General features: G+C 41.1%; 1 protein-coding gene across 3 annotated transcripts in view; it reads right to left on the reverse strand.

Moving 5' to 3' along the window:
- ncoa1 (nuclear receptor coactivator 1) overlaps window positions 1-15,327 on the reverse strand; it is a 69,615-nt gene that overhangs the window by 9,084 nt on the left and 45,204 nt on the right. The window contains exons 10-20 of one of the 3 annotated variants that reach the window (XM_053514758.1): window positions 12,554-12,701; window positions 10,383-11,334; window positions 9,748-9,910; window positions 4,763-4,957; window positions 4,530-4,650; window positions 2,873-3,041; window positions 2,509-2,796; window positions 2,290-2,388; window positions 1,786-2,167; window positions 1,503-1,674; window positions 116-234 (exon numbers count right to left, since the gene is read on the reverse strand). In XM_053514758.1, coding sequence (XP_053370733.1) covers window positions 207-234; window positions 1,503-1,674; window positions 1,786-2,167; window positions 2,290-2,388; window positions 2,509-2,796; window positions 2,873-3,041; window positions 4,530-4,650; window positions 4,763-4,957; window positions 9,748-9,910; window positions 10,383-11,334; window positions 12,554-12,701 — 2,717 coding nt within the window. In that variant the 3' untranslated portion in view covers window positions 116-206. Of the gene's footprint in view, window positions 1-115; window positions 235-1,502; window positions 1,675-1,785; window positions 2,168-2,289; window positions 2,389-2,508; window positions 2,797-2,872; window positions 3,042-4,529; window positions 4,651-4,762; window positions 4,958-9,747; window positions 9,911-10,382; window positions 11,335-12,553; window positions 12,702-15,327 lie in introns of those variants that run through there. The other 2 variants (XM_053514749.1, XM_053514741.1) reach the window with 2 other exon arrangements.

Genomic DNA, 15,327 nt, shown 5'->3' on the forward strand with positions numbered 1-15,327 from the left:
TATATATACACAATAAAATTAAATGACAAGGTTTCACCTTTATTGAGTACCTAAACAGCACTTTTTGGCTTTTCTCTTATGATCTGCAGTAGGATCGTCCCTGTAGATATTCTAGCAGTAATCATCAAGCATGGACAGACCACATTTTGCATGGTATCTTTTCTGCTGTCTGCAATATCTTGGCAATCTCTCCCCATGCTTATCACTTACTGCCCCACAGTTGGTGGAAATAGTCTAAATGCAAGTGTAAGAAGAGAATCTGAGACATATTTGCAGCAAGTGCTTTATAGGACCTAAGGAAATTTTCCATGTGTTTTTCATAGTCATCTGCCTTGCAGTTTCTGATAAACTACTTCGCCACCCATTTAGGGCTTCTAATGGCTTTTTTTACTTGTCGTACAACAGTTGATCGAACATCTTTAAGAAGTTCCCGAATTTGTGGACGACTAATACACCTTTGTTAAGTCTTGGAAACGTTTCATAGAGATATTGAAAACCTGGCTTTGTTTTGTCCATAGCCTTTACAAAGTTCATTAGGTCCAGTTTTATATGTTACACTAGTAACAAACTTTTCTGAGAGTCAAAAAGCACTGGATTGTAAATATTTTTCTATTCAGGCTTCCAGGACTATCGTGATGGCCACTCTTTCTTGACATAATGAGAATCTCTGACTTGACTGTTCCATTCATAGAGAAAACAGCAGTACTTGCAGGCCAAGCAATAGGGCAACAATTTTCACATCACCACAGAGCTGCCACTAATGTTCCTTATACTGTATATACCGCAGCAGTTGTTTCATGTTTTCGTATGTTTGTTTCATGTGAACTGCATGCCTCGACATTCTCGATAAGTTATGAGGCATCAGGATCATCAGACAAATATACTCGCTATATAGTATAGTATATTTGTAGGCAAATATACTCGCCTATATATAAATTTTTATCATGAAATATTTTAAAAACTTTAGCCAACCAGCTCCTTTCTCACCGGTTTTCTAATTCATCTAAACAAAATCTGTAAGAATTACCAGGTTTTATTTCGGTCAATCAGTTTCAAAAATTTGTAGACCTGTGTAATTTTCAGGGTTTGTTAAAATCTTGAATTATGTGGACCAAACCATAAGTTGTACAAGCATGAAACTTGGATAACAGGATGTCCTTCCATCTGCAGTAAGTTAAGATTCCTTACCCTTAGTCCTTACCTAAATCATCTACACTGACTTCCGTAAATGTGGATTTCACATACAGTTCAGTTCTATAATTATTCTAGGTAACTAGGTAACACTGCTCCAACCCTGCAGATCACCCCTTGTTTAAGCATTTCTAATTAAACCATTTGTATTCTTTTTACCATTGTAAAAGATGTTTTTTTTTTGTTTTGTTTTTTTAACCACAGGATCTTGGTTCGATCCTGAGCACATCATTCCCGTCTCCACACACTTTTTTAGGTTTCCCTGATTTCTCCCATAACCTCTCTCTCTCTGTTGTTGGTGATAGGCTTACCTGTTATTCACACCACCTTGCCAGTTCTTCATGTCAGGTGACTGATAACCAGGTGGTGGCTGGGCCTGCTGAAGCAGAGGACTTTGGGAGGTGGGGTTCTGCGATTGCAGCAAGGGACTGGTGGGACTGCTGAGTTCAGGGGGAAATGATGGATCTCCTTGCTGGACCATACCTTTAAAAATATTTCACTTATTATAGCTCTCTATGTTCTTATAGTAGATTTATCACATTTACATGTGTGTTTTAAAAAATTTAAGTATATATTTGGTCAACCTGATCCTACCTGCAGCCCCAAACTGCTGGAAAAGTCCCTGCTGAACAGGAGAATTCACAGGTCCCCCAAACTGCCCCTGCATGCCTCCAATCATGCCTTGGTTTGCCAAGGGCAGCCTTGCAGACAGCTTGGGGTCCAGCGGTGTCCCCATGGGGTTAAAGTGGCTGGGAGAGGTAGGGGTGCTTCCAGGGACAGTGCTGAAGCCTGGATTGTAGCCAAACTGCTGCTGCGGCTGCTGAGGGCCTTTGGGGATGCGCTGTACTCCCATGGGCCCAGGGTTTATTCCCTGTCTCATCATTATGACTTTCTGCTGCAGTAGCTGTCTCTGGTGGTGTTGGAAGCTGTAGAGCTCTCTCTGCCTCTGGGCAAGCATCTGGGCATTGAGTGGGGGCTAAAAAAGGTATAAATAAAGATAAATAAACCAAGACATTATTACTTTAAATAATAACTAAAACACACACAAAAAACTATTACTGCAGCCTCAGTGTTAGTACACACTTGCCATGCACTAACCTGTGATGGAATTTGGGGCTGCTGCATGCCCTGCCTTACCGCCATTGCCACAGGTACCCCCTTTGGAAACTGTCCCATGGCTGCCAACCTGTTCTGTAACTAAAAGAGAGAGGGCTTGATGGACCACAGCAACTGATCACTAGATAAAAGACCTTGTTTTACAGCACACAAACAATAGGGTAAACACTAGAAAATGTGTGATACTGGGGTTTAACACACCTGTTGTGGGCCCTGTACACGCTGCTGAAGTTGCAGCCTCAGCTGGTTCGGTGGCAGACGCATCTGAACAGGAACCCCTGGGGCTCGGTTTAGACCAGGGCGCATTGGGGTCATACCCACACTGCCTGGGAAGGGTCCATGTGATGCAGCAAAGCTTATCCCTTGAATTGTGTTCATCTCAGCCGGAAACTGTGAAGGAGATGTAGGGAACTGGGACAGGTAGCTAGGCACAGGGGTGGATGGCTGAGGCTGGTTAAAACGCTGAGTGATTTGATCCAGGCACCCACTCTAGAGAAGATATTTTATCAGTGAGGATGGGTATCTCAGCTAACTTGGATTGAAAGACCTGGGGAAAACAGCTTACCTGGACAATCTTGTCGATGCCGAGTGCTCGGTCCAGCTCTGCAAGCTCACTTTCATCTGTGCCGCTGAGGAAAGACAAGAGCTGCTCAAGCAGGGCCTTCTCATCATTCTGAGCTTCTGAAGTGGAAGGTGGGATTAGCATCTCATCCAAGGGGCATGGACCGCACTGCCTGAAATAGGACGAGAAAAAGAAGATAAAGAGTGCAAGAGAGAGTAACACAGTTTATACTGATAATTTAAAGACTCCAGGGGCATACAAATTCTTAGTGCAAAGAGTTGCAATGAAATTCTAAGATAATTATTAAAATTGTGGGCTTTTCCCACTAATTTTTCTCAAAATCCTTGTAAAGATAAAAGTTATTCATGAAGCATCCTAACAATTAAAAGAGCTTCTAAGGTGAAAAACTGTTGTGATTAGAGTAAAATATGCTAAATAGGGTTGTTAGATCAAAGTAAAGCCATATAATACACTGCCTGGCCAGGGAATAGTTGCACACTTTAAGATTTCATTGATCCCCCCTTTAGCTTAGATTACAGTGCACAGTGTGGAGTATATCAAAATGATTCCAGAACTACGTACTTTTGCATACTTGAATTATGCCTGTTCTGGTGACTTCATTTTAACATAACGTTGCTGAGCCTAGACTTAACCAACTGAAGCAACCCTAGATCATTAGACAGTGAGTACTATGATTGAATAGTGCATCAGTTTAGGTGCTTCTCTTCTTACAGTGGTTTACCCATGCCTCTGGTATAGGGTCAATCTAGACTCATCAGAACACATGACCTTTTTCTATTGCTCAAAAGTGGATTTTTTCCCCCGATTCACTAACAAGTAGTTTTCTTATGACGATACAGCTGTTTAATCCCAATCCTGTGAGTTCTCATCACATTGTGCCTGTAGTAATGATGTTACTTTAACCATTAAACATAGCTGTAATTTCTACTGTCAGTTTTTTTGAGCACATTTCTTCTTATCTCCTTAACTGTTTTTGGTACTTGATGCAGTCCAATAATTTGACATTTCTGTGTGTGGTGGCTTTTTTTCACAAGTGGTGGCTTTTTTGGCTGGGCAGTGTATATCATAATTAAGAGTGTTAGTTTCTAGTGATGTATGCATTTTTTATACCTGCACCTAACCTGATAAGAAATATAATATGCGGAAATTAAGCACCCACCCACCGACCGGCAAAAAAAAAAAAAAAAAAAAAAAAAAAATATATATATATATATATATATATATATTATGTACTTGATTAGCACAAGAAGTCTCAGTCCTGAACTAGCATTATTACTTAAAAAAAAAATCTCTCCCGTTTTTGGACAACTAATCACAGTCTAGCAATAGCGTCAGCCCCACCTCATCACTCAGATTTTTTCTTTTGTCTTAAATCAGTCTTAAGCTAAGGCACCTAGATAAAAGTTTTTAAGCCAAGTTAGGAGCTCTCTGAGAGGATATTAGAAGCTTAATGAATATGGCCCCTAATTTACCCAGGTCACAAAATATTCACATTTTGTTTTAAAGACAAGACATATGCAGCTTGTCATGATTTGAAAGTGTTATCAATGTGTGTCTGGTGTGTGTACAAGGATGCTTTTCTACTCCTTCAGGTGCAGTATCCATAATCAAAGCATTACTTTATTGACCAGACACTTACTCTTGAGGTGAGGACAGAGGGGCATGTGCATGGCTCCCCAGAGTGCCATTGAATGTCATTGATTCAGGCAAGGACATGGGCTGGAACTGCTGTGACTCCGGGATGTCCAGCTTAACCACGCCTACATTGATGTACAAAACCAGCTGAATTTATTAACCCAACAAACAACAGACAGTTGTTTTTTTTTTTAATGAAAAAATAATGAACAAATGCTAATTGGCAGAAATCCACACCTGTGTTGGTGTTGAATATAGTGATGCTGGTGGGGTCACTAAAGGGGCTGGTGCTCTCCTTGGGTAGCTGAAAGGGGTCAGCCTGCCCCAGTACCTGACCTGAACCTGGAGCTTGACTCTGAGCCTGGGTGGATGTGGTGGGACCACAAAAGTCAAACGGAGACTGACTCTGAAGACTAGATCCATCAGGAAACACTGCACATATGAAAGAACATTCAGTCAAAACTGGTGACAAATACAGTGCATTTATACTGAAATACAAACAGACTTAAGACTAAATCTAATGTTTTTCCTTAGTGATTTTCTGAAGCAGATAAATATTTAAATATAAAAATTGTGATTGTATAATTACCATTTTATAAATGTCCAGATTCGAAGTTATATTTTTCCCTGATTGTGTTAGAATTGTAAACCTTTAAAAAGGTTTAATGATTGATTAAGCCCTTTAATTATAAATATAAATATAATTCATGTCCTCTCTCACTGCATCCATAAATCTTTTGGTCTTCCTCTAGACCTCCTGCAAAATTTTTACAATCTCTCCTCTGAACATGTCCAAACTACCTCAATCTGGCCTCTCTGACTTTTCTCCACCCGTTCCAACCTGCCTGTACATGCCTTTACACCTCTTTTCACATTCTCTGTTGCTCTGAACCGTTGGCTACTTAAAGTCCTGTACCTTCTTTATCTCTGCTTCCTGTAGCGTCTATATATTCTGTATTGCTGCGGCTAACCAGAGCATACCTTCACCTCTCTAGATTTTCCCCCACCTGCTGCCTGCTCTCGCTATAAAGCACAATGTCATCTGCAAACATTATAGCCCATGGAGACTCCTGTCTATCCTCATCTGTCTCACTACTGTCTTAGATCTCTTATACATGTCCTGCACCACTCTAACATACTTCTCTGCCACTCCAGACTTCCTCATACAATACCACAGCTTCTCTCTCGGCACCCTGTCATATGCTTTCTCTAAATTTACAATGCAACTACCTATTACCTTCACTGTACATCTCAATCAGCATTCTCAAAGCAAATACTGCATCTGTTGTACTCTTTCTAGACATAAAACCATATTCCTGCTGACAAATACTTCATTGTAAGTATTCATTGCTTCATTGTATGGCTCATCAGCTTTATTACCTATGTAATTAATCTGCCTTGTTCTTAAAAATTCTTCTCCATTCCTCTGGTATCCTCTCACTCTCCAAGATCTTGTTAAACAGACTAGCCAGAGACTCTACTGCCACCTCTCATAAGCACTTCCATACATACACAGGTATGTCATTAGGACCAACAGCCTTTTCACTCTTTATTCTCTTCAGTGCTCTCCTCACCTCACTCTTACTAATTTTTTCCACTTCTTCTTAGCTAACCTTTTTCTCTTTCTACACACCTGGAATTCATCATTCCACAAGCAATTCTCCTTTTCTCCACTTTTTCCTTTCCTGATGACACACTAACCTACCCGTCTCCCCAATCACCTCTGCTTTGCCTTTGTTTTAGGATTTAGGGCCCCTGCTTTTCTCCCTTTACATGCTTCCTTTGGGCAACATAATCCGTAAGCATGGTATTAGTTTTCATTGTTATGCTGACGACACAGTTATATGTCTTAGCAAAACCAGATGAGAAAAACCAGCTTGCTAAAGTTGAGCAATGCATAAAGGATATAAGAGACTGGATCCTAATTAACTTCCTTTTGCTCAATCCTAAAAAAAAAAACAGAAGTTCTAGTCATATGACTGCATGCAGCTAGGAGCAAGATTTTTACACTATAACTTTAGATGACCTTTTCGTTACATCAAGTGCAACAGTGAAAGGCCTTGGTGTGATTATATATTATCTAGTCTTTCATTTGAAGATCATATAGACAATATCACTAGGATAGCATTCTTTCACCTCAGAAATATTGCCAAGGTAAGGAATATGTCGTCAATAAATGATGCAGAAAAACTAGTTCTTGCTTTTATCACCTCTATGTTGGATTATTGTAATACCCTACTGTCTGGACGATCAACTAGGTGCATAAACAAGCTTCAGTTAGTCCAGAATGCAGCAGCGAGAGTCCTCACTAAAACGAGAAGATACAAGCACATCACTCCTATCTTATCCACATTGCATTGGCTCCCTGTAAAATTCCACATTGATTTTAAAATACTACTTTTGACATATAAAGCATTAAATGGTCTCGCGCCGCAGTATGAGTGAACTGCTAGTGTCTTATGATCCGCCATGCCTACTTCGATCAAAGGATGCAGACTGCTTGTCAGTACCATGTATTATTAAAACTACAGCAGGGGGCAGAGCTTTTTCTTACAAAGCCACAAAGTTATGGAATAGTCTTCCAATTAATGTTCGAGACTGAGACACAGTCTCAGTGTTTACAGTAAGTCTAGCCTAAAAACCTATTTATTTAGCCAAGCATATTGTAAATATATTTGTCTTGGGTAAAGGAGCAGATCTGGGGGACTCATGGAAGTAGAGTATTACAGTGAACTGGTATGTTTAGATCCTGTCTTTCCCAATCTCATTGATCACTCAGGTTTGTTGATGTTCAGGTGATTGGTTGCTTTACATCTCAGGGAGCCCTCATGTCTGTGTTTCCTTCTGGCTCTCCCTTTTAGATTATCCCTTTTATGTTTAAGCGGTGTGTCAGCCATGTGGACCTATTTCAAAGTGAATGAAGACGACAAAACAAAGGCGGACTGCAAATTGTGCTCAGCGAAATTGTCCAGAGGAGGCTCAAAAGGTAGCGCATTTAACACAAGTAATTTAATCAAGCACCTAAAATCCCAACACGACAACAAGTACAAAGAGTTTACCCATGCTTCTAAACCAACACAACCCACGCTGCAGCAAACTCTTGCAAGACGAGAGAAAATGTCCAGAGACAAACTAGTCCCTCGTTTTTTTTGTTAAATTATATGACTAAAGCTGTTATCTGTAAATTTAAATCATGTTTTTATTAAGTACTTGGTATCGGCGAGTACTGAAATGCAAGTACTCGTTTTCCAAAAAAGTGGTATCGGTGCATCCCTACTAAATATACATTCACCTTATACATTATGTGACTGTGACCATGCCTAACTGTTATCTATCCTTCTCTTCTGCTCTCCCCTCTCATTTCCTCTCTCCCCCTCCCCCCTCTCTTTTCCCTCCATCTGTCAAGCTACACATGTCGTTCCTGAGCTGTCAGTGATCCAGACTCCCTCTTCCCATGTGGACCTGTCTGACTCGTCCTGGTGCTCTGCTTCTGGTTGGACATCTCGTCATATGGATGCCCCGTCTGTCTCTTTGGGATGCGTCTGGTGTCTGGGGACGGTTTCACTCCACCAGCAAGACATTTCTGGCCTCGACTGATGTGACAGCTGTTTCTCTGAGGACTTGACTTGGCTGCAGTTGCTCAATAGTTCAGGACTGGAATTTCCTACAAGTCTACCTGAGCCTCCAATAACTACCTGGACACCATATTAACAAGCTATGTTAACATATATAATTATCAAATAAGCTAGAGGCTAAAAAATATAAGTTTCTTACATTTGTTCTGCTGGTTTATGGTAAAGTAAGACCTCTTGTACACATGTTCTAATGTTATTTTCCATAAAAAATGCTGAGCCATTTGGAGGGCAACTAAATATACAGTATATCTTACACTGAAAATAGTTTACACTGTTCAAACATACGTATGTTACCTACAGTAGGTATTTGTTTTAAAAGCTTTATGTTGTAAAAAAAAAAAAAAGTGAGATTAGGAAATTTGTTTCTTGTTCCTTAATTTGCTATTTTGTAAAGATATTTAGTTTTATTCATCCATTTTATTTTATTTATTGTATTATTGGAAATGTCAGAACTTGTACAAGGCGGCACAGTAGTGTAGTGGTTAGCACTGCCGCCTTGCACCTCCAGGGTTCAGGTTCGATTCCCGGCCAGACTCGATTCCCGTCTGTATGCATGGAGTTTGCATGTTCTTCCCGTGCTTGGTGGGTTTCCTCCGGGTACTCCGGTTTCCGCCCACAGTCCAAAGATATGCAGGTTAGGCTAATTGGCTTTCGTGCCCTAAGCCTCCTGGGATAGGCTCCAGGTCCCCGCGACCCTGAATACAGGGTATAGAAGATGACTGAGTGTATGAGAATTTGTACATTATCATTTTGTTTGGCTGCTTACATAAGTTAGAAAAAAAATTGGATAACCATTTTTTTTATTTAATACTACTTTTTCTGTAAAAGTATAGCTATTCTTACTTGAGTACAATTTTTGGCTACTCTACCCACCTCTAGAACTAAGTGACAGAGTTGGGAGAAAAAGGCAGATCGTAGCCTTCTAGAAGCCGCAATTTTTTGATAGTGTAACACTATAAAAATGTGTTTCTGTTGCGCCACTTGGAAGCTTCTGTGCTTGGTACAGAAACATTTATACATGAAGCTGATCGCGCTATTAATGGTTACGGAGTATTAAACTGAAAACCAGACGATTCTGACTGGTTCATCTCTATTCTAAAAGTAAAAGATGCATATATTTTTAACTGATTTTGGAGTCAGTGTAACTGACTGAATACCTGTATAGGTTTTTTTTCTCCTTTCTAATTTACAGTGTTGTGTATATTTCTATTTTATTGGTCACCCATGGGCCCTAAATTGCCCATAATATGTGTGTGCATGTTTGTGCTCTGCGATGAATTGGCACCCTGTCCAGGATGTACCCTGCCTCGTAACCCCTTGGCTCCAAGTCCCTGTGACCCTGTACGGAATGAGTGCTATAGATAAATGAATGAATGGCCATCTTTCTTGCACCGTTTAAATTAAAAGCGGAGAAAAGAACAACACTGCACTAAACAGCAGTAGCTGGGCAAGAGAAAGTCCTCACCGTCGCATACATACAAAGAAATTTACAGACACTTTTTTTTTGTATGTATCTTTTGATGAAAAAAAACATAGTGATGCTTTTTTCATTGTGTGTTGCTGTTCAGTCGTACAAGGCATCCTCACCACGGTTGGGTGTTCCAGGAGGTTCATGTTTCACACTCAATCCTATAGGAACGCTGTCACCACCTTGCTGGAGCAGCCCTGGCCCATCCACTGACTTTTCCCCCACAGGCCTGAGGGTGGGCAGGACCTGATTCAATGTATGCAGATCAGCACTTGGAAACTGCTACACAGACAGACACACAGACACACATGCAGACAAGCACAGACATACACAAACACAAAGGGTAGGTTAGTCAAGTGTGTTAGAGAGTGAAGGTTAGTCAACTGCAGGGTCTGTTAGCGTGACTGGGGTTCTAGTTCAAGTGCATACAGTGACTGCAGAAAGACATGGCTGCAGATAGAGATGTTGTTATAATCCATTCACTATACAGCTTTATATGGAATAATTTATTTATATGGCATTTATATAATTTATTACAAAATGTATTCCTAACAAACCTTCACTAGTTCCAGGAATGGCAAAATGTAGAAAAGATTCAAATCGAAGAGAGATTGAAGTAATTTATAGTAATTAACACTATAAATAACAGTGAAGGTGTATTTTAGTGGCCTTGGTTTGGATTAGATCACCCTTTAGAACAATCCAACTGGTAGTACATAAAAAACATGCAATAACAAAATTAGGCAGTTCATACCGGACTGGGTTTATCGCTGGGTTTGGATGGGCACGTCACTGCCTGAGGAGGAGGACTAACAGCACTACACTGCCCACTTTCATCTCCTGGTTTCTTCTCAGCTTTGACACGCACTGTGTCCAGGCTGAGCACTGCAGGTGGAGGTAGGTCCACCAGATCCTTCTCATCTGTGTCAAGTAGGAACCGCAGTAGCTGGTGGTCCGGCTGCTGCTTGGAGTTTCCTTTGACAGGTGGCAGCACCAGGCTGGGTAATGGGCTGCTTGCTGATGGCTCCTTCTTGATCTCAGGCTCGCTGGTGCCATCTGTAGGACTGCTGTCCTGGAGCAAGCGGTGCAAGATCTTGTGGCGCTCTGTGAGTGTGCTGTGGGATGCTGGGCATTGGCCCAAGCGACTGTGAGAGGCTGGTGAGACCTCCTGATCTGTGGTGCCATCCACAAGTTGGCTAAGTTTAAGGTTAGTACTCAAAGGGTCGTCATTGTGGCCTGGCTCGGGAGGCTTAGCCGGCGGGGGACGTACAGGTGAGTTGCTGGGTGTGGGAGTCTGTCTTGCCAGTGGTGAAGGGAGAGAGAAAGGGATGCCATCTCCACCAGATTGCTGCCGTGACAGTGCTCCAGCAGGAGAGTGAATGCCAGGTGTCGGGGGTGAGAAAGGGACACCTGAGATGCGTGGACTGTTTGCCAGGCCTGGGCTGGCTCGGGGAGGCCGGGGAGACATGAATGAGGTAGGGGTGGCTGTGAGTGGGCTGCCCAGTGGCGACAGGCTGCTGCCCTGCTGGGGATGTGCGATCCGGCTGGGCATGGTGGTGCCAGGGCTGGATATGCCTCCATTGGAATTGTTGTGGTGCAGACTGACATCTCCAGAGGGCTGCATGGCAGGAGAGCAAGCCGGGGCAGCTGCCATGGACAGGAGGCTATGGGTAGTGTTTTCCTGAGAGCTAGCAGTGTTGTTTTCCCTGTGATACACAAAACATATAGATTATAATGTACATTAAATAAATTTATATAAAATTATGAATGCTCCGATCAAGGTTTTTGCAGACAATTACTGAACACTGGCCACAAAAATCTAAATCACCCGATACCAATCGCTGATCACAGATGTGTGGGGGTTATTGGGATCTGCCATTTAAAGTGATTTATTTAATGTGTAATATTGTTTATTTATTTACTATTTCAAGCTGCAAAAAACGATTTTAAACAGAAGTGCACAAGTATAATTGATCTGAGAAAGTATTTCATCTAGATTATAAAGCAACTGAAACCAATAGTCTTCTATCTATGAGAATAGTCTATGCTCGAATAAAGAGCAAAACCTTGCTAAATTCTTTAACTAGCATCTAAGGGCTTTCACAAATGTAGAAATGCTTATCTAAAATAAAACTGTCCTGCTATGCTCACTTGTAATAACATGCTGCATATGGAATAAGGCTGCATCAATGAATAACAAATTGAAACTCTGTACCAAACATTTTTAAATAAACACAGTCACTTTGTATTCGGCAAGCCAATTATGGCTACTCATTAGCAAGCAGCGTTGTCAGGCATTTCTTTATAAATATCAGTTACTCACTGTTGACCCCCATGCATAAAGCAGTAATGTAAACCCAGTCTGCCTCAACCAAAGCTGGGAACCGCTCTTTATTTCTCTCTGCATGAGTATTTTTGTGATAATTGTTTTAGCGAGTGTTTTCAAACACTCTGTAAGGATGGAGCTTTTTAAAGGCTTCTTGTTGAGTAAGGGTCGACTTACAAGACTTAGCTGCTGCCTTTGCGGATAACTTTTCATATTTAAATCATTCACGCTACTGCCTCGAATAAGGTTTGTCGTGTTAAAACTTTTGGCAGACATCCCCCATTTTGCTTTAGAAAAAACATTGCATATTGCAAATTAGCGGGTTTTATACCCAGACTGGTCATGGCATGTGACTGTCAATTTGTGTAGTTTGTGTTATCATAATAGTATTAGTTAATGTGATTGGCCAGTTGAAAGACAACCGATCTGTCAACATTTAATAAAAAAAGTAATTATCGGTAATAAATAAATAAATTTATTTAATTTTATTAAATAATTAAAAGTAATTATTTACAGATCCATTACTCTAAAGGTTTATCAATAAGCAATGAGCAAAAAGCAGTCTGTGTGTGTATGTTGGGCAAGAGAGCATAGAATACCTGTCAATAGTGTGGATGCCCATGATGAAGGGCTGTACGTCAGGGTTGGGAGGGCAGCAGAACTTGCAGCGAGTCTGTGCACTAAGGGGTGTCCCGTCACTGAGCGTGAAACGGTACAGAGGGCTGATGGCCGTACCATGGGTCATCACTGTTCAAGAAAAAATAAACAAAGAAACCCACACCCTCATTTTTATATCACGTGTAAACAAGGCAGTAATATGAAACCAACTGATAGCTACAGCAAAGTACAGCAAACTGCAGAAGTAATGTCAGATCTCTTTCTCTCATAAAAAGCATCCGGTATGTATTCACAAGGCATCACCTTTTCCACATTTTGGAATGTTACAGCCTTATTCCAAAATGGATTAAATTCGTTTTTTAACTTAGAATTCTACACACAACACCCCATAATGACAAAATGAAAAAAAAAATTACTTGAGGTTTTTGCAAATTTATTAAAAAAAAAAAAAATTAAAAACCCTGAGAGATCACATGTACACAAGTATTCACAGCCTTTGCACAATACTTTGTCGATGCACCTCTGCAGCACCTCTCAAGCTGCATCAGGTTGGATGGAAAGCGTCAGTGCACAGCCATTTTAAGATCTCTCCAGATATGTTCAATCGAATTCAAATCTGGGCCCTGGCTGGGCCACTCAAGGAAATTCACAGAGTTGTCCTGAAGTCACTGCTTTGATATCTTGGCTGTGTGCTTAGGGTCGTTGTCCTGCTGAAAGATAAACCGTTGCCCCAATCTGAGGTCAAGAGCGCTCTGGAGCAGGTTTGTATCCAGGATGTATCTCTGTACATTGTTGCAGTCATCTTTCCCTTTATCCTGACTAGTCTCCCAGTTCCTGCCGCTAAAAAACATCCCCACAGCATAATGCTGCCACCACCATGCTTCACTGTAGGGATAGTATTGGCCTGGTGATGAGCGGTGTCTAGTTTCCTCCAAACGTGATGCCTGGCATTCACACCAAAAAGTTTAATCTTTATCTTATCAGACCAGAGAATTTTGTTTCTGATGGTCTGAGAGTCCTTCAGGTGCCTTTTGGCAAACTCCAGGCAGGCTGCCATGTGTCTGACTAAGGCCCTTCTTCCCTGATCGCTCAGTTTAGATGGCCGGCCAGCTCTAGAAAGAGTCCTGGTAGTTTTGAACTTCTTCCACTTATAGATAATGGAGGCCTCCGTGCTCATTGAGACCTTCAAAACAGCAGAATTTTTTTTGTAACCTTTCCCAGATTTGTGCCTCGGGACAAACCTGTCTCGGAGATCGACAGACAATTCCTTTGACTTCATGCTTGGTTTGTGCTCTAACATGAACTGTCAACTGTGGGACCTTATATGGACAGGTGTGTGCTTTTCCAAATCATGTCCAATTAACTGAATTTACCACAGGTGGACTCTAATTAAGCTGCAGAAACATCTCAAGGATGATCAGGGGAAACAGGATGCACCTAAGCTTAACTTTAAGCTTCATGGCTAAGGCTGTGAATTCTTATGTGTGCTTTTTCAATTTTTATTTATTTATCTTTTTTTATATATATATATATATAAATTTGCAAAAATTTCAAGTAAACTTTTTCATGTTGTTATTATGGGGTGTTGTGTGTAGAATTCTAAGGAAAGAAATTAATTCATTTTAGAATAAGGCTGTGACATAAAATGTGGAAACAGTGATGCGCTGTGAATACTTTCCGGATGCACTGTATATACAGGTACATCTCAATAAATTAGAATATTGATTTTTTACTTTAGTAATTCAACTCAAAAAGTGAAACTCGTATTACATAAATTCATTGCACAGACTATGTGTTTTGTCGAATTGTGGTAGAAAAAGGTGCACAAGCAAAAGGGATAACTGCAGCCTTAAGAGGACTGTAAAACTGAGCCATTTAAAGAATTTGGGGGAGTTCCTCATGGAATGGACTGCAGCTGAAGGCAGTACTTCAAGAGCCACCAAGGAGACGTATCTACGACATGGGCTACAACTGTTGCAGTCCTTGAGTTAAGTCGGGATGACATTACATTTTAGCTAGTCCAGAATGCAGCAGCGAGAGTCCTCACTAGAACCAGAAGATATGAGCACATCACCCCTATCTTCTCCTTACTTCATTGGCTCCCTGTGAAATTCCGCATTGATTTTAAAATATTACCCTTGACTTATAAATTATTAAATGGTCTCGCGCCGCAGTACCTGAGCGAACCGCTAGTGTCTTACGAACTGCCAGGCCTACTTCGATCAAAGGATGCAGGCTGCCTGTCAGTACCGTGTGTTATGAAAAATACAGCTGGGGCAGAGCTTTTTCTTACCAAGCCCCAAAATTATGAAATAGTCTACCAAATAATGTTCGGGACTCAAACACATTCTCAGTGTTTAAGTCCAGGCTAAAAACCTATTTATTTAGCCAAGCATTTTTATAAATAGATTTGCCTTAGGTAAAGGAGCAGATCTGGGGGACTCATGGACGTAGAGTATTATGGTGAACTGGTATGTTTAGATGCTGTCTTCCTCACTCTCATTGATCACTTAGGTTTGCTGACGGTGAGGTGATTGTTTGCTTTACATCTCAGGAAGCCCTCATGTCTGTGTTTCCTTCTGGCTCTCCCTTTTAGTTATGCTGTCATAGTTAGTCCTGCCGGAGTCTCTGCTTGCACTCTACAGTAATATACATTTACATTATACATTGTGTAACTGTGACCATACCTAACTGCCATCTCTCCTCTTCTTCTCTTTCTCCCCCTCTTTCTCTTTCCTCTCTCCCCGTCTCCCCC

This window comes from Clarias gariepinus, chromosome 2, assembly GCF_024256425.1.
Source record: "Clarias gariepinus isolate MV-2021 ecotype Netherlands chromosome 2, CGAR_prim_01v2, whole genome shotgun sequence".
Lineage (NCBI taxonomy): Eukaryota > Metazoa > Chordata > Actinopteri > Siluriformes > Clariidae > Clarias > Clarias gariepinus.